Here is a 20,122-nt window from a genome sequence, read left to right on the forward strand (position 1 = left end):
TCAGAAATACTTTATTGATCCCTGGGGGGAAATTGAGTAATGCTGCAGTTGCTCACATTCAGTTAGGGAAATAAATAGGGGTGGGGGGGGAAATCGATACACCATAGTATCGCGATATTTTGCCTGACGATATTGTATCGATAGTTGGACGCCAAGTATCGATATAAAAAAAAAGAAAAAAAAGGTTAAGATTAAAAAAGATTGCAGGCCATGCCATGCCAGGCCACCGGGCATCTGCCCGAAGCGCCCGATGTTGCAGTCCGCGCCTGCAGTGCCGTATTGAGTCCAGAGAGGCTTAATAATGTAATGTGGGGCCAAAACAAAACAAAACAAAAAAAACACTGCATGTTTTACTTCCGGTGAGGTCAAGGAAAAAGGTAGGAAAAGGAGTTAGACAATATATCGAAATATCGCAATATTCAATATATCGCAATACTAGCATATCGCAATACTATCGTATCGTGACTCAAGTATCGTTTTAGTATCGTATCGTGGCCATCTGGTGATTCCCACCCCTAGAAATAAACCCAAGTGTCAAATATGTGCCATATCCTACGATAATGACTGTATCAGAGTACCCTTTAGTAAGAAGTGAGAAATCTATGTGTGAATAAAGGGCTTTGTAATGTTTGTACCCGCAGGCAATATTCGGAATACTGGGCGATATTATTCAGCATGCTCTTTTACGCATTAGTGTCCGATTTATCAATTTGGCTAATTACTCCATGAACAACAGCCTTGGCCATTTTTGTTTGCATTGCATTAGTTACAGCTGTGTGTGTGTGTGTGTGTGTGTGTGTGTGTGTGTGTGTGTGTGTGTGTGTGTGTGTGTGTGTGTGTGTGTGTGTGTTTGTGTGTGTGTGAGAGAGAGAGAGAAAGAGAGGAGGGGGAGAGAGAGAGGCAGGCTCCATTGCTCCAGCTTTAATCTGGGTCTTATTCGTCTCTGGTCAATATGGCATCTCATCCTGACATTCATACGGACTAAATAATTCAAAAAGCCTCTCCTTCCTTCCATTCCTCTCTTCCTCGCTGTTTGGTGGTCTTCCGCCCGGTGTACACGCTGACAGTGGTGAATGTTACTGAAGGAGCAGGGGGAGAAAGCAGCGTGGCATGCTCCCACTCCTTTGTAACATTTAGGCTAGGTCTGCATTGTTCCTGTGGCCATGCGGTGCATTGTGGGGCTGTTTTGACCTGGCGTAATTGCATAACAGAAAAAACGAATGAATGTGGATGATGCCTTGATTCTGTTAACCCAGCTAGAATACAGAGCAGAGGTTCCATAGACAGACAGATGGGTGGAGGAATGGGTAGAGACACAGAGGGACAGACACAGAGATATATGGGTAGAGGGACAGAGGGACAGACACAGAGATATATGGGTAGAGACACAGAGGGACAGACACAGAGATATATGGGTAGAGACACAGAGGGACAGACACAGAGATATATGGGTAGAGACACAGAGGGACAGACACAGAGATATATGGGTAGAGGGACAGAGGGACAGACACAGAGATATATGGGTAGAGACACAGAGGGACAGACACAGAGATATATGGGTAGAGACACAGAGGGACAGACACAGAGATATATGGGTAGAGACACAGAGGGACAGACAGAGATATATGGGTAGAGACACAGGGGGACAGACACAGAGATATATGGGTAGAGACACAGGGGGACAGACACAGAGATATATGGGTAGAGACACAGAGGGACAGACACAGAGATATATGGGTAGAGACACAGAGGGACAGACACAGAGATATATCGGTAGAGACACAGAGGGACAGACACAGAGATATATGGGTAGAGACACAGAGATATATGGGTAGAGGGACAGAGGGACAGACACAGAGATATATGGGTAGAGACACAGAGGGACAGACACAGAGATATATGGGTAAAGACACAGGGGGACAGACAGAGATATATGGGTAGAGACACAGAGGGACAGACACAGAGATATATGGGTAGAGACACAGAGGGACAGACACATAGATATATGGGTAGAGACACAGAGGGACAGACACAGAGATATATGGGTAGAGACACAGAGGGACAGACACACAGATATATGGGTATAGACACAGGGGGATAGACACAGAGATATATGCGTAGAGACACGGGGACAGACACAGAGATATATGGGTAGAGACACAGAGGGACAGACACAGAGATATATGGGTAGAGACACAGAGGGACAGACACAGAGATATATGGGTAGAGACACAGAGGGACAGACACAGAGATATATGGGTAGAGACACAGAGGGACAGACAGAGATATATGGGTAGAGACACAGAGGGACAGACACAGAGATATATGGGTAGAGACACAGAGGGACAGACACAGAGATATATGGGTAGAGACACAGGGGGACAGACACAGAGATATATGGGTAGAGACACAGAGGGACAGACACAGAGATACAGTATATGGGTAGAGACACAGAGGGACAGACACAGAGATATATGGGTAGAGACACAGAGATATATGGGTAGAGACACAGAGGGACAGACACACAGATATATGGGTAGAGACACAGGGGGACAGACACAGAGATATATGGGTAGAGACACAGGGGGACAGACACAGAGATATATGGGTAGAGACACAGAGGGACAGACACAGAGATATATGGGTAGAGACACAGAGGGACAGACACAGATATATATGGGTAGAGACACAGAGGGACAGACACAGAGATATATGGGTAGAGACACAGAGGGACAGACACAGAGATATATGGGTAGAGACACAGAGGGACAGACACAGATATATGGGTAGATATGCGAAAGGCAGATTAACAGATTGGTGTATGAAGGCATTTGCATTAAACAAATGATGGATAGCCAGATATCAGATCCAATAGATTGCAGGATATAGAGACATTGCATGAAATAGGCCACGCCCATCACGGGGGAAAAGCTCCGTTCATTTCCACACACCAGCGTCATTTTCCTTGAATTAAACATAGCTAAAAGCTGTTGTGTGGTGGGGCTACGCAGACAACAAATGTAAAAAATCACCAGTTAAAGTTTTTTTGTACTCCTGAGCAAAACAAGGAAGCCATTGAGAATTGGCGAGAAGAAATATGTGGATCTAGCTGTCAAGGAAGTAAGTTGGAGTGTTCATCTTCCGTATATACGATCTTTTGGTGCAACACGCAACCATGCACGGGACATAGGAGAACGCCAGGATTGGAGGGGGGGTTTCTGTTTTCCGCTGTCTTGGGCGTGGCTTCTGAATGATGACGTGTTACGCAGTGTCTCTATAGGCCTTGATGCGGTGGCTGGCGATCAATAAAGGGATAAAGGGAATAGTTGAATGAAAGTTGAAGATAGCTCCTTCAGATGATAACAGATATATAGATTATACTCTCTTTACTTAGTGTTGTAGAACTTCATTTTTCACCTACACGGGGAAAATCAAAGAGTATTAATATATGCAAAGGCAGAGGCAGTCAGGCACACTTGCATTCACTTCATCTTTTTCACACAGACATGACATACAAGCAACATACGGTACATACATACATACAGACATACATACATACAGACAGACAGACATACAGACAGACAGACAGACAGACAGACAGACAGACATGACATACAAGCAGATTATATTCTCACACGACTAATACTGATGCTGTGTATCTTGTGTAGTGTGTAATCATCACCTGAGGATCCGTGTTCTGAAGCATGCTCTGTTTGTGTTTCTGCTCTCGTTTGCCTCAACAAACCAACCTTCCCCTCCTCCCCACTTTCTGAATAATGTATGTCATGTTTTGTGTGTGTGTGTGTGTGTGTGTGTGTGTGTGTGTGTGTGTGTGTGTGTGTGTGTGTGTGTGTGTGTGTTCGTGTTGTGCGTATTAATGTGTGCAGGTATGAACAGGAGGGTTACGCGCTAATCAGCCAATCCCTGACAGAGACGAGGTCTGTGGGCAGCGGAGCAAGGGCCAACTGGAAAACACTGAGTGAAGTTAAGAATGAACGCCTGGGACAAGGAGAGAAGGTATAGCAAACACACATGCATGCACACACACACACACACACACTAGGGGTGTCAAAATTAATCGTTTAATCGATGTACGGCGATGCGGACGTGTGAATCGAATCGAATTGTTGACAGATGAATCATTTATGTTTAGATTTCTGTTGACATTCAGATTTTAAAGCACTTTCTAAGTCAAAAAGGGACTTGATATTTATCTGACTGCTTCTATTAATTGATGAAAAAGTAGCCATGTGCAGTAATAATATAGAAAATTGAGGATTTGATACGTGGAGCTGCAATACTTTGAGCTGTATCGAGATGCATCGTGATGCATCCTGGAATCGAATGGAATCAAATCGTTGACAGATGAATCGTAATGGAATCGTGAGGCCAGTGAAGATTCACAGCCCTAACACACACACTGCAGGTTACCTTAGTGTAGTCATTGTGACAAGTGGTAGTCTGAAGTAGGCCATACGTCTTTAGATTGTGTCATTGTGCAGTCACTAACAAGGTGTTCATCAAAAGGCTTAATCAAATGATCTGTAGCTTGTCTTGGCTGTGTGCAACATCAACCAGTGTTATCAAACTAAACGCTTGAATTCGATGTGGGGCGTAACCTTTTTCCTAGTGTCTTGGTGGGAAAATGGCCTTTTTCACTTAGCATGTTAAAGTAAGCCTTGCTAGGCTCAGGAGTCAAACTCAATCATTTGCCAACACCAGGATCAGACCCTCCAGGACAGTCCACAAGTGAGCTAAAGCACTAGTGTGGCTACCTGAGAAATGTAGAGTATAGAGTATAGTATACTATACAGGGTCCCCGCGGAGATCTTAAAGTATTAAAAAAGTATTACATTTTAAATCCTCAAAATAAGGCCTTAAAAAGTATTGAATTTCGTTTACAAGGTATTAAATTCCGTTTACAAACGTCTTCATTTTTTCTTTGAATAAATTAATACGTAACATCATAAATAACTGTCAAATGTATAAAAAAAATGTATGGTGCGACTAGGATTTTACAGGTAACGTTGCTGTGTTACGTCAGCACATTGCTTTGACCGTCATGTCACGTGTCATTGTGGGATGTGGTTATATCGGGGTTTTATGCAGGCAGAGTCAGTATACCCTCTGAAAAAAGGTAGACTACACCACTGATCCGTCGCCTCTAACCTCATCCAAATAGGCCAGAAACGGGTCCCATTCCTCAGAGAATTTCTTAAGTGAATTGATCTCCAAGAACTACTTCTAATGTGAGTGCTGTTGCCTACCTCTGTTCCTGTGATCTCCCTGCAACTAGGGCTGCACGACTTGGCCTAAAAATAAAATCTCAGATTTTTTTCTCTCAAAATTAGATTTTTGATTTCGATTCGATTTTTTAATACTATTATACTTCTCTAACCATTTGTTGCCCTGCACAGCTCAAAAAATATTTTTTTCTCATAAAAGACAATTTATGCTTTTACTCTGAACAACCCAACTTCCTGTTTTAGCTTGGCGCTGCTATGCCTAATTACCTGGCTGTTGCTTGCTAACCTGCAGTCACTTGACACGGGTATGTGGGTAACTGCCAGACAATTGTCCAAGTCCCTCTGATCCGAGTCCCAAGCGAGTCTCAAGTCAATTGGTCCCGAGTCTCAAGCAAGTCCCAAGTCTTTCCTTTTGTCGGCAAGTCAAGTCAAGTCAAGTCACAATGTTATTTCAAGTCAAGTCTCGAGTCGAGTCACAGGTTATGTCAAGTCGAGTCACAGGTTAGAAAAAATGACAAGGCAGAGATTATTTAGGCTGCAGACGTGCGCGTTCACGTTAATACGTGCTTGTTGCCAAGCAACACACTTCTCTCAGACGAGCTCGAGACAGCTGACAGACAGCTCCAACTCAGCTCAAACGTATAGAGTTGTATTCAAAGCATAGAAACGTTCTCACAGCTCAATTTAACAGCGCCAACACAAGCAGTTTGATCACAAGTGCAATCAGTACTGAATGCGATGGCAGACTGCGCACTGCGGGCAGTTGACGAAGTCAGGAAGAAATTGAAAGATCTTCCGACGCATCAGCTTTTAAAAACCCGCCGACGAGCGGAGGTCCTGCGCCCAAAACGTCTATTTACAGCACATATCGATCGATATTTTTGGAGAAGATTCCGGCCGCATCACGCGCAGATCAAGATGAGACAGCTGTCAGTGAGTAGCTACGCATTTGGGTGTAACTTTTACGCCTGCTCCATACACAGACGCAGCGCATACAGGGTGCACTAGTCATAAAATTAAGTTAGTCGTAACTTTGAGTTCTACATCGGACGTAGCGTGTAAACCTAGGCGTACGCCCAGCTGGTGCACTCGGCTGATCTTGTCACAAGTCCGAGTCGAGTTTCGAGTCATTTTCTTCGAAGTCTGAGTCGAGTTTCAAGTATTTACCTTCCAAGTCCGAGTCGAGTCGGAAGTCGTCAAATTTGCGACTCGAGTCGACTCGAGTCCGAGTCCCTATGACTCGAGTCCAATTGTCTGGTAACTGCATAGCAGTTGGAGGAAATTCAAACAGACAGGGTGAGTCTGGTAACGTAACGTTACAGCCAGAGTAAGCTACTCGGTGGCCCCACGTGTTGTTTTGTTGTTATGTGTCCTAAAGGCAACATTTCACCGTCCGCTGATAACGTGTTCGTGAAAAGTGTGTGTGTGTGTTGTGGCTCTCGTTATCTTGTGAAGCCCGCAGTGCAACACACTGGCCTTCAGAGAGACTTTACATCGGGGAGAAGGGACGAGGAAGCAGCACGCATACATGAGAGAGAGAGCCGCCGTACCGTAATTACCATAGTTAAAGTGAAAATCGATTTGAAGAATTTCATTTGTTTTACATTGTCTTAACTAATTAACTCGAATTACAATTCAAAAGCGATTTATTGTGCAGCCCTACCTGCAAACTGCACCAATTAAGCTGTTTAAGACCAGGAGTTGTAGAAGGGGCTGGTTTCCATCAGAGACCTATATATAGATGGTCATTTTGCATCCATTGAACTTCTGAAGGAGAAATTTGAGTTGCCGAACACGCATTGTTTCAGATATAACTTAGACATTATGTTTGATCCAAGACTCGTGACTTTGAAGTTCTCCCAAATGAACATGCTTTTTATGACATTTTGTTGAGCCCCCCTCACTCCAGGCATATTATTTCTAGATTTGTGTATCTGTTTGATGGCTGTATCAGGGCCTCCACTGAAAGGATTAGAAAGGCATGGCAGGAGGAACTTGTTGTTGAATTGTCTGAAATGATATGGGACAGGAGTAGAGATGCGCAGATGAGCTTTTACGGCACCCTAATCCACGTGTATGCATGAGCCATCCGCCCACCATAAATCCGTGCAAATTATTTCGTACTATTTATAGATCCGCGACCACTGTGCACCCGACATTTCACAACGCTATGAGCGATTTGGGTAGATTAACTCATTCAGGGCCAGTTTAGGACTGCCAATATTTAGCACAGGCCAAAGATTTTCATAATTGTTGGTCATCTTTCAAGACCCACAGTAAATTATCTATTAGCACCAGAGTGATTTGCAATACCTCAAAATGAAGATGTACGTCTCTGGGTTCACCAGGAGAAAAAAAAGTGAGCTTTTAGCATGTTCTGTACTCTACTTATAGCCATTTATATACACCCTGTTTTCCCCCAGAAGGTCTCCCAGAGAAAATAAACAGGAGAAAAGGCAATTTTTGTAAAAGGGCACAATCTCAGGCATAACTCACTCTCAATTCTTTTATTTTGAACTGTATTGACATCAGACATGTAAATATTATTCGTTAGGACACAAATGACAAAAAAAAAATATATATATATATATATATATATATACACATGAAGTGCTTTTTTTTTACATTCAACAATACAGTTTACTCGGTGTGAGTGAGTGTGCAGACAGACAGACAGACAGACAGACAGACAGACAGACAGACACACCGACAGACAGACAGACAGACAGACAGACAGACACACACACACACACACACACACACACACACACACACACACGATCCCCCTTTTAGATTTCTAACCCCACATAGGATAAGCAATAACCACGCCCTGTGGCGCTGGGATTGGCCAGGAGCAACACTGGAGGGCACGCAGCCCAGCGATTTCATGAACCAACTGAAGAGCTCTTGAGAAGGACAGCGGGCTGCTGTGACTGCCTTCTGCCCGCTGCTGCCTAGCTGTTCCTGTGTTTATTTTGATTTGTTCTGGTACACCCGTCCTCGTCCATGTCTCCCTGTCATATCCTCTCTGCTATTTGATCGTTCCCGTTTTCCCCTCGGCTATTCAACAAGTCCTCACCGCCCTCGCAAACTGATCGATCATTTCCTCATTCCTCCGATGATCAAACACATCTCTTGATTACTTTCTCCCGTTTTCTCCTGGCTGGCACAGAGGAAGGCGACTCCAGCTCGTGCAGCGCGCCGAGGGCGTTTCAATGGCGTTTCTCCTGTCTGCACAAGGAAGCGTTTTCTGCTTTTCCTCTTGCTCAATTTCAAAACAGCAGCTGCGGTATGTGTTTGATCGCGTGCTGTCGGCTACCCTTTGAAGGCAGGGACCTGTGTCTGTGTCACAGGCTGGGCAAGTGTTTGCTGCAGGCGCTGCACCAATAAAAACAAAAACACGTCAAACACGTCATTGGCGGGGAGGGCTATTTCTGATAACACGTCAAAGACGTCATTGGCGGTGAATGAGTTAACTTAGTGTTTCTGCTGCCGTCAGTGCGATCGCTGCAGTCCACTCCAAATAAACTTCCATGCTGTGTTATAATCCAGTCCAGCACTTGCCCATGTAGCATACTAGGCTAACGCTATAGCTTTAAGTTTAGATCAAGACTGGATTGAGCTGTATGGGAAAATAATACTAGCGTGTTGCGTCTTCTCTTCCAACGTGTCTTCAGTGGAGATTCCTGTTTTCTGGTTACATCATTGACCGTACAAGGAGATAAAGGGGGACTTACCCCCCAGTTATGTATCAGAACAGTGATTTGAAAAAACCTATGGAAAAAAACAAGAAATGACATATACTCTTGTCTATACTATACTCTTTGGCTGTGCTCAGCTCAAGGAATTTTCTCCGGAAATCGACGCCATGACAGTTTGCCCACCGCCTCGAAAATAATTTATATGAGAGCTGCAATATCTTTATAAATATCAACAACTAGCCAACGCTGGTGGCCTATATGGAAACAGCGTTGCTCAAAAGTGTTGAAAGTTATATCAATTTGGCCATTCAGTGGCGAACTAGAAATTTAATTATTTTTCTCCCATGTATGTGTGCGGTGTCTTGTCTAACTATGTGAGATTAGTGACGCGAGAGCGCAGCACAGCACAATAGTCACGACAAACGCCCCGCTCTCACGCTCATGTAATCACAATGCGAGATTTCTCCACGTCATTCCCTCGTCCAACTTGCGATAAACCGCGCCATGAAATCCGTTTTTAATTTTCGTTTGGGGGCTTTTCGTGATTCTTGTTAAAAGTTACAGCACCTCTGATTTTTCCTCTCAGGGCGCAGCGCAGGGCAGAGCTGCAGAGCTCTCCTCCTCCTCCTCGGCCCATTCAGTCTGTCCAAACTCAATACCGATCTAATCTCAGTATGAGATGCAGGGAAATATATTATAGTAGCCGATGTGTTTAGAGCAGCTTTGTCACGTTGTCACGTCGTAGTATAGCGTTATATTTTACATGTGCGCTAAACTGCGATGAGATTTGTTTTAGGGATGTCAACCGATAACCGTTTAACCGATAATCGACCGTTAGAACATTAACCGATTAATACTATCAGTTAAACGGTTAAAAAAAAAAAATCACGTCTCCTAAACACATGCAGAGAGAGAGAGAGAGAGAGAGAGAGAGAGAGAGAGAGAGAGAGAGAGAGAGAGAGAGAGAGAGAGAGAGAGAGAGAGAAGCGCATGGCCTGAAACCCGACACCTTGCTAATCTCACAGCGTTCAGCGCGCACTGATCAAACAGTAGTTTTTACCGTGGTAAGATGCAGACATGAAGCGGTCTAATTGACGATTGAAAAGTAACAATTAACGTTAGTCTTTACTGTCCAACACATCGCAGTTCGGAGAAATTGTTTCAGAACGGGACAGAGACGGATTGTTTGTAGACTGTATTCATTGACACTTTCAAGGCCGGTGTGAAAGCGGCTACTGACAGCTGCGTGCGACTCGTCTTCATAATGTACACACAGAGCAGAGCCCTCGTCGCGTGTGTGAAGAGAGAGGAATAAGGGGTGAGACCAAAAGCAGGTAAACCACTGTGGGATTAGTGAGGAGAAGATACTGTAGTGATGCTGCGCACTTTGTCAGTGCGCCCTGCAGCCTGGGCTGTCGTCCGCTCAAACACTACTTCACCGGGCAGCTGCGTGTCAATTGACGTGCCTATAATATGCAATGCGTGCAGCTCTAAAGTATAGCCTATCGGAGGAATGTTTTTGTTTAGATGGCTGGAGGCTTCAACTTGTTTTTTTCTGCTTGTAGATGTAAAAAATAAACGCTTTCTAATGAAAAAAATCAAGCATTTGTTGTGGTAATTGTTTAATGGGGCACAGACAGTCAAATAGCGCATTTTAATCTTCTCGGTTAACCGACAGTTGTCGGCTAATGAGTGTCGGTTGTCGGTCAAGAAAAATTATGATTTTCGACATCCCTAATTTGTTTGCGGAAATGTCAGACTGTTCTCACCCCATGCCCAAGCCCCCTCCTCGGCTCTCATGGCTCATGCTGCTGCGCGCGCCCTCGCGGCTCGGAGCTTGGGGCTCGTGCATGAGCATACGACTCTCTCCCGCTTGACTGGCCGGGAGAAAGTGCTTCCAAGTCGGACTGATAATATAAACATAATTTGAGCTTATCCAGGTAAGATATTAATAAAGTAATGACACATTCAGCGGGAAACTAACTATAATTAAGACATGTGCCAACTTTGACGATGTTTGGTTCAGTATTTTAACTCATTCTCTGCCAGGGTCATTTCGGTCTGTGTGCTCCCAGTGCCAGGATTTTGAGCATATTTCCTGATCTTCCAGGACCCACAGAATATTCTGTGCTAGGAATAAAATTACACAACATATCTCACAATAAAGCAGAGACTCTCTTCTTACCCCTTGTAAAAAACTGAAACTCTACCATGTTTCCTTGTTTAGTTACAAGCAGTGGAAGTTAGCTTGTTTTCACTAAAAATGCCCTCCTTGGGAGAGAAATAGGAGAAAAAGAGGTTTTTAGTGAAGGACACCGTTTCAAGCAGAACTCTCTTTTGAGCCTTTTATTTTTTGCCTCAGTGACACATCAGACATATACAGTATTTGTTTTCCCAAATAAATAAATAAAAAATAAAAAATAAGAGAATGTATTTGAGGGAGCTGTGTCGGTCCATCCCGCCCAGTGAGCGGCTACAGAGAGAGAGAGAGAGAGAGAGAGAGTCTGGCCCCTGGGGTTTCTTGACAGATGAGGCTTGGCCGCAGCCTCCTTGCTACAGTATTGTCAGTAAAATGGAAGAACCTCAGAATAAGTTGGAACCTATTTCGAGACATGGTCTTTCCGAAATAGGTGGTGTAGGACTACACACAGGACTGGGACTAGGACTGGACTGCGCCTCCATCGACTCAGAGTCTGAAAACACAAAATCTCAAAGTATGATAAATATGTGCACAAAATCAAATAAATAATTTACTTTTACAGTTGCCATGTGGATTTTTAGCTTAGCTTGATAAAAGCATAAACAAATGGAACGAACCCTTATGTGGTCACACTCACACACTCTCTCTCTCTCTCTCACACACACACACACACACACACACACAGGAATAACGAGTGCTGTAACGTTACCTGCTGTCACGTTACCTCTCATAACTAACGTTAGCACAGAAGATCACACAATAGCTACGTTAGTGCTGTAAACTTTGAAATGTTTATGTGACACAGACGGCTGTGTGTGATCATTTCATCTCAAACGCGATACAAAAAATAGGCTACTTTTTACCATCGTCATCGCTCTCTCCAAGTGGCACCCATTTCTCCTCCTCCGATTCATCTGTGTCAGACGGATCAGAACGCTGTGAAGGGGAGCCTTCGTCGCCCTGGCGCTCCGTCGTGGAGCAACAACAAAAACGCCGGCATCTTCCTCGCCATCGTCGCCATCCGAGAACTCTGGGTCGGACTCTGTTTCGACCACAGGCTCCACCCATAAATACTAAACTAGCGGGTTCCTTTTATCAGTTTGACTTGAAACAATGTCACAGGCTGGGAAAGTGTCTGATGTAATGTAAACACCCAAAACATGAAAGTACGTCCGAGTACGTCTTTGGCACAGAACGCCATTGTTAAAAGTACGTCCGGGTACGTCTTTGGCAGAGAATGAGTTAAGAGCAAACAGGTTTTTTTTAACTTCCTGAAAAGTTGCTGTTTTGGAGATTCGAGGTCCTGGAACAACAGCGGCGATATATGGAATTCTGGACAAAATCATATCTAGGCTACATAAAAAAATAAAAAATAAATCAGATTTGCATCTGAGAGACCAAATCTCATCATAGGGCTCCTTAGTATGAAAAAGGTTGGGAATGATTTACAGCAACACAATGCCATGTCCTTCCTTTTATGATTATAGTGGCGTTTATTGATAGTATTGTGTTACATAGGAGTTGGTAGGAAAATAACAGGCGATTGTAATCAATTAACAGGTGATTAACAGGTCAAGTGACATCATGGGAATAGGCTTGGAGTTGTGAGGAGCCGAAAGGGTACAGGGGGAGTAGGGGAGTAACTATCTTGAAATCCCATAGTCTTTGGGGACAACGTGACGTCAGGTTGTACCAAATCTCCCATTCATTTGAGGGCAAAAAAAAGCAGTGTTCCACCCATAGAGGGCGCTTATGCCAGGTATGCTGCTGAAAAATGATACAAATGGCAGAATGGCAACAGTTTGCTGTCAAATGTGGAAATTTTGACCAGCATTCTTCACACATCACCCCCAAAGTCATATATATTGGTTAAAAGCTGAAGAAAAGTGTTTTGGGGCTAAGTTCTCCTTTAAAGGGAGACTTACCCCCCAAGATATGTAACAGAACGGCATGCTGCTTATTTGAAAAAACCTATGGGAAAAACCAAGAAATGACCGTCTCCTCTTGTCTCACTATACTCTTTGGCGGTGCTCAGACAGGATTTTTTTTACCGGAAATCGACGCCATGACAGTTTGCCCACCCACCGCCTAAAGAAAAAGTTATATGAGAGCTACAAAATCTTTATAAATATCAACAACTAGCCAACGCTGGTGGCCTGTATGGAAACAGCATTGCTCAAAATGGTTGAAAGTTATATCAATTTGGTCATTCAGTGGCAAACTACTTTATTGCCATTGACTCCCATGTAACGATCGTTAACGCGAGGTTATCGTTAGCCGGCGGCCGCAGCAGAACACAAACCCAGGACAAACCCCGTTTGTCATATCTAGGCTACATAAAAAAAAGAAAAATCTGATTTGCATCTGAGAAACCAAATCTCATCATATTGGGGGGTCGATTGCCCCAATGTGAACTAAATTAGGGCTCCTTAGTATGAACAAGGTTGGGAATGATTTACAGCAACACAATGCCATTTCCTTCCTTTTATTTCTATTTATGATTATAGTGGCTTTTATTGATAGTATTATGTTACATCACCACATGGCCATCTTGGTAGGAAAATAACAGGTGATTGTAATCAATTAACAGGTGATTAACAGGTCAAGTGACACAAACAGCCAATGAGCTGTGTGTATTGTAGTGCCATATTGGTAGGAAAATGCATGTGATATCATGGGAATAGGCTTGGAGTTGTGAGGACCCAGGAAAGGGTACAGGGTGAGTAGGGGAGTTACTATCTTGAAATCCCATAGTCTTTGGTTCATCGTGACGTCAGGTTGTACCACATTTTGTGCAGTTTTGAGGGCAAAAAAAGCAGGGTTGAACCCATAGAGGGCACTTATGCGGCTGAAAATTATACAAATGGTACAATGGTAACAGTTTGGTCTCAAATGTGGAAATTCTGACCAGAATTCTTCACACAGCACCCCCAAAGTCATATATATTGGTTAAAAGCTGGAAAAAAGTGTTTTGGGGGTAAGTTACACTTTAACGATCAATTATATTGATGAACATCCCTAGTCTCCAGTCCCCTTATGTTCCTCATGTTTCACTGTCTAGGTCCAGCAGATCTGTTCGTCTCCAGCCTGTGTCTTGTACTAATCACCCAGCTGTTGCCTGTATAATCACTTCCCTGTGTGTGTATTTAGGTTCCTGATCCCCTGTCAGTCTTTGTCTGCTCGTCAGCTAATTCATGTGTGTTGTGTCCATGTTACTTGTTACTTGTGTTACCTGTCGTTTCATTACCTATACCCAGTGTTTGGTTTAGTCATCATCATCTGCCTCCTGCTGTTGTCCTGCAGTTGAGTCCTCTACTACACCACTCACCGTGACACTCGTGGCATTTTAAGATGTCTCGCTTTGGTCTTTCAATACAGCATAGTGTAACTGGTGTTACGCCACTCAAAACGTTCCATCAAATGGATTAGGTCATAGGTAGGTACCGTAGGTACCCAATCTCTCACATCCCTCAAGTTTGATTTTGAAAGGACCCATTAGCTGTCTAATTAACGCAGCTGCTAATCAAAAGTAGTGATTATGTGGCAAAGGCAGTGGAAGCCTGTGGGGCCTACTGTAACAATAGACCTTATTCGATTGACGTCACTCACGTACGGGCACGCCCACCACCGCCATATTGTCGACATAGCGCTGCAGCTCTCAAGTGACAGCCTATGTGAGAGCAGCGTTTATAGGAAGCTAGCCGCCGTTAGCGTTACCTATATCGTTCCAATTGTGTTCGGATGGTGACCTGCGTTACACATGGCTGTAGTAATGACAGCAATAAAGTCCCCGTGGTTTGTTTCTATCTCTACCGTCCACAGACGTGAAGGGAGCGAGACGGAGGATACGTCAGCAGCACAGGAGATGTGTGGATAGTTGGGAGAGACAGGTGAAACTTTCTGACAGCTCCTCACAGCAAAGTCTGTTCACCTCATTCTTTCTTTTGTTTATTATTACAGGTATTAACGACAGCATACAAACAACAACTCTGGGGTTTTTATTGGTGTCATTACCATCGCTATTTTGTAATGGAACAGAAACGACAATAAGGCTGTTAATAAGGCTGTTGTCAGCTGCAGCGCTGTGTGCGCGCAGGACGGTATGTCAACAATATGATGCCGTCCAGGGTTAGCGAATAAGGTCTATAGCAGAAGGGAAGCACAGTGGACAGAGCATGGCAGAGATGCATCAACTTCACATCACTTCTAAACCTGCCTGAAGGAGAGAAGGAAATGAGGCCATATGGAAAAAAGTGTGTGTGTGTGTGTGTGTGTGTGTGTGTGTGTGTGTGTGTGTGTGTGTGTGTGTGTGTGTGTGTGTGTGTGTGTGAGAGAGAGAGAGAGAGGAATGGCAAGGGGGTATTGAGAAAAGGATGTAGAGAGGCGCAGATGAGAGGAAAGGAGTTGAAAGGTGAGTGTGTAAATAATTGAGGGTCATATTATTTTCTCCTCTTAGTTTTTCCCCTCCCTCGTTCTCATTGTCGTTTGTCTTCTTCTCACAGCCCGTTCTGTTCTGTTCTCCCTCTCACCCTCCAGCCTTCCTCTGGTGCTCTCTGTAAACGCCTTTAAAGTTCTCCCTCTTACCCTCCAGCCTTCCTCTGGTGCTCTCTGTAAACGCCTTTAAAGTTCTCCCTCTTACCCTCCAGCCTTCCTCTGGTGCTCTCTGTAAACGCCTTTAAAGTTCTCCCTCTTACCCTCCAGCCTTCCTCTGGTGCTCTCTGTAAACGCCTTTAAAGTTCTCCCTCTTACCCTCCAGCCTTCCTCTGGTGCTCTCTGTAAACGCCTTTAAAGTTCTCCCTCTTACCCTCCAGCCTTCCTCTGGTGCTCTCTGTAAACGCCTTTAAAGTTCTCCCTCTTACCCTCCAGCCTTCCTCTGGTGCTCTCTGTAAACGCCTTTAAGGTTCTCCCTCTCCCTCCAGCCTTCCTCTGGTGCTCTCTGTAAACGCCTTTAAAGTTCTCCCTCTCCCTCCAGCCTTCCTCTGGTGCTCTCTGTAAACGCCTTTAAGGTTCTCCCTCTCCCTCCAGCCTTCCTCTGGTGCTCTCTGTAAACGCCTTTAAGGTTCTCCCTCTCCCTCCAGCCTTCCTCTGGTGCTCTCTGTAAACGCCTTTAAAGTTCTCCCTCTCCCTCCAGCCTTCCTCTGGTGCTCTCTGTAAACGCCTTTAAGGTTCTCCCTCTCCCTCCAGCCTTCCTCTGGTACTCTCTGTAAACGCCTTTAAGGTTCTCCCTCTCCCTCCAGCCTTCCTCTGGTGCTCTCTGTAAACGCCTTTAAAGTTCTCCCTCTTACCCTCCAGCCTTCCTCTGGTGCTCTCTGTAAACGCCTTTAAGGTTCTCCCTCTCCCTCCAGCCTTCCTCTGGTGCTCTCTGTAAACGCCTTTAAGGTTCTCCCTCTCCCTCCAGCCTTCCTCTGGTGCTCTCTGTAAACGCCTTTAAAGTTCTCCCTCTCCCTCCAGCCTTCCTCTGGTGCTCTCTGTAAACGCCTTTAAGGTTCTCCCTCTTACCCTCCAGCCTTCCTCTGGTGCTCTCTGTAAACGCCTTTAAAGTTCTCCCTCTCCCTCCAGCCTTCCTCTGGTGCTCTCTGTAAACGCCTTTAAGGTTCTCCCTCTTACCCTCCAGCCTTCCTCTGGTGCTCTCTGTAAACGCCTTTAAGGTTCTCCCTCTCGCCCTCCAGCCTTCCTCTGGTGCTCTCTGTAAACGCCTTTAAGGAGGTTGTCTGTCACAAACTCTGAGGCTGCAGCTTTGGTAATAATGGAATCCAATTCATTAGCTTTTAGTTTGAAGGAATCTAATTTAGCCTTCTACCTGGTGGTGTGTGTGTGTGTGTGGGTGTGTGTGTGTGTGTGTGTGTGTGTGTGTGTGTGTGTGTGTGTGTGTGTGTGTGTGTGTGTGTGTGTGTTGTGTGTGCGTGTGCGTGTGCGTGTGTATACCATTTCTAATTGTGTGTGTGTGTGTGTGTGTGTGTGTGTGTATTGTGCTTCTGGAACAAGTATTTAAGTTGGCATGTGCAACCACGTCAATTATGTGAAGCAGATTGTCACTGCATTGCTCTGCCACTCTGCCACATACACATTTTAATTGCATTTGGCTGCCAGAAGGTGACACAGGGATTTAGTGTGACGGGAATGAAAACTATTTTCAAAATTAAAAATGCTCTGTGTGTGTGTGTGTGTGTGTGTGTGTGTGTGTGTGTGTGTGTGTGTGTGCGCACACAATGTCTGCGTCTTTACAGTAGGTAAGCCTGTATTCACTGCTATAGCTGTGTACTTTGTGTCTGTGTGTGTTTGTGTGTGTGTGTGTGTGTTTGTGTGTGATATTAGCCAATGCGTTCCTCCTCACTATGCTTAAGCTTCAAACTTTGCCCACAGTTTGTGTGTACACACAGGAATGCAGAGGGCAAGGGAGAAGGCAGAGTGAGAAGGGAAGACACAATGATAAATGCGGGGGATTTATTCAGAGGGTTCAGAGGGCTGGTTCAGATCCCGCTGACCTCTGACCTCCACCCTTACATTCTTGGTACCATCTGCCCACATCACAAGCCCCCGAATCAGAAGGCTTACTTTCCATTCTGTGAAGAGAACAGTAGAGTGCAGCACATCTACGTATGCAGGAGCCGGACAATGTGAATCCACCAAGAGCAGGAAAACACGTTGGCCTCAACAGAAACAAAATATCAAATATATCAAAATAAAATAAGGTCCACACACTGGAATTAGGATGCTCCCGGTCACTTTCTTAACGTTTCGTTCAAACAGAACTTCATCTGACGAAGTTCTGTTTGAACAGCCATCTCGGGATGCAGATAACTTAATGGCCTTTTTACATTCACTGCAATTTGCCGAGCACTTTACAGAAAAGCTGTGGGCTGTATAACCGAGGCACAACGTTGCAGCATTGCTCAGTCGTGTGTGTGTGTGTGTGTGTGTGGGGCGGCCGTAGCTCAGGAGGTAGAGCGGGTCGTCCACTAATCGCTTTGGATAAAAGAGGTCGGTGGTTCGATTCCCGGCTCCTCCAGTCTGCATGTCGAAGTGTCCTTGGGCAAGACACTGAACCCCAAATTGCTCCCGTTAGTGTGCCAGCACCCTGCGTGGTAACCTGCCGCCATCGGTGTGTGAATGGGTGAATGTACCTACTGACTGTAAAGCGCTTTGGATAAAAGCGCTATATAAATGCAGGCCATTTACCATTTACCGTGTGTGTGTGTGTGTGTATGCGAGTGTGTGTGTGTGTGAGTGTGTGTGTGCGCGAGTGGGTCAGTGTGTGCGTGTGTGTGCGAGTCAGTCAGTGTGTCGTGCGTATACGTGTCTTCACTGGGAGAGTGAGTTCATCTGCTGTGTGCGTTCTTTATATTTATGGAAATGTAATGCAGCTCCTCTCCACAGGATGAGAGAATAGCCTTTTTCTCTCAGAATTAGCATCTCTTTCCTCTTTAGCTGTTTATTCTAGCAGTGTGAGTTCTGCCGCCTGAGGTGCTAATATCCCTTTAAATTACCGCCACGCCGCTGCATTTTAATTTGATTCTGTTTGACTGTGTACACTTTAATTCAAATTCATAACTGGAAAAGTGTAACTCGTTGTATCTGTATTGCAAATGTGTAGGTTTGATGGGGATCTTTGCATATAACCTTGCATTGTTTTCTGTGTGTGTGTGTGTGTGTGTGTGTGTGTGTGTGTGTGTGTGTGTGTGTGTGTGTGTGTGTGTGTGTGTGTGTGTGTGTGTGTGTGTGTGTGTGTGTGTGAGAAAGAGATTAGGCCCATCTTGCATCTATTATGCATAGGATTCTCATACTCCCTCTGCTCGCTCTTTAAACTGTTCCAAGATTGTTTGGAAGTCAAACAGAGATGTGTAAACACCATGCACCTACCAGCTGGACACACTTGTTGGCAACAGTTTTATTGACGATGCCAAGTTTGATCAGAGGTTGTTGTTTTTTTAATGTTTTTTTTATGCCTCCGCCGGCTTTTCACCTGACAGCGGGGAGCTTCACCGGCGGGACGTAGCACGTGGGAGGTTCACGCTATTTTCCCACCAGTTCAACTATACGGAGCTTAAACAGATTGGTTTTGCTCCTCCCCTTTTCATTCTTCCTCTCTAAATAATTATTATGAAAGAAAATGCAAAAAAAATCCTAAACTTTTCTCTCTGTCAGTTTACTACCTGCTTGACAAAAATCATACTGTGACTCTTGCTGAAATATGGTGATTGCGATTGGGAAATGTAGTGATAGCTTTTTTGCTCTTTTTTTTGGCACAAAATTCAATTTGTAAAAAAAAAAAACCTGAAAATAAATGCTAATGCTTAAAGTCCCTGGAAACCAGAAATATGTTTTTATTATTTAGCATTTTGAGTTCATCACATCACAGGAACCTATATTAATAAGCCACCAGCCAAATTTGAACGATGATGAACGTCGCAAAGTATATAAATTTAGGTTTGACAGTCATGACAAAAGTCATGAGAATCAATTAGATTTTAGACTGTCTTTTCTCCCGCTGACTGTGTGGGCGTGTTCCGTGTGTGTGCGTGCAGGACTGCAGGTCTCCTCCAAGAGAGAGAGAGAGAGAGAGAGAGAGAGGGAGGGAAACGGAGAGAGAGAAGGAAAGAGAGATGGAGTGTGTGTGTGTGTGTGTGTTCGCTCGTTGCTCGGCGCATACTGACAGAGAGGAAGAGAGACTGCCGCTGCGAGTGCACAGCGCTACTGTGTGTGTGTGTGTGTGTGTGTGTGTGCGCGCGCGTGTGCATGCGTGCGTGTGTGTGTGTGATTTGATTAAATCTTATGACGTGATATGATCATTCATTTTAGCCCCGTGCGCACCGCTCTCTTCAATGAGGAAGTGGAAATCCAGACCTTGTAGAAAAGTGGCGATTTTGGGGGTTTGGGTTGAAACTAATGTCTCCTATTTTCTGAGGCACACACTTACCGGTACTCACATAAGACCCTAAATTTAATAGTTAGAAGGTTTTTGTGGATTTTGGTTT

At 44.6% G+C, this 20,122-nt stretch overlaps 1 protein-coding gene across 2 annotated transcripts in view; it reads left to right on the forward strand.

The window, feature by feature from the left end:
- LOC310778117 (replication protein A 70 kDa DNA-binding subunit-like) overlaps positions 1-20,122 on the forward strand; it is a 167,660-nt gene that overhangs the window by 104,427 nt on the left and 43,111 nt on the right. For both annotated transcript variants that reach the window (XM_083638457.1, XM_083638458.1), the window contains exon 13: positions 3,888-4,017. In XM_083638457.1, coding sequence (XP_083494583.1) covers positions 3,888-4,017 — 130 coding nt within the window. The remainder of the gene's footprint in view (positions 1-3,887; positions 4,018-20,122) is intronic.

This window comes from Poromitra crassiceps (genome assembly GCF_964638095.1).
Source record: "Poromitra crassiceps genome assembly, chromosome: 1".
NCBI classification, from domain to species: Eukaryota; Metazoa; Chordata; class Actinopteri; order Beryciformes; family Melamphaidae; genus Poromitra; species Poromitra crassiceps.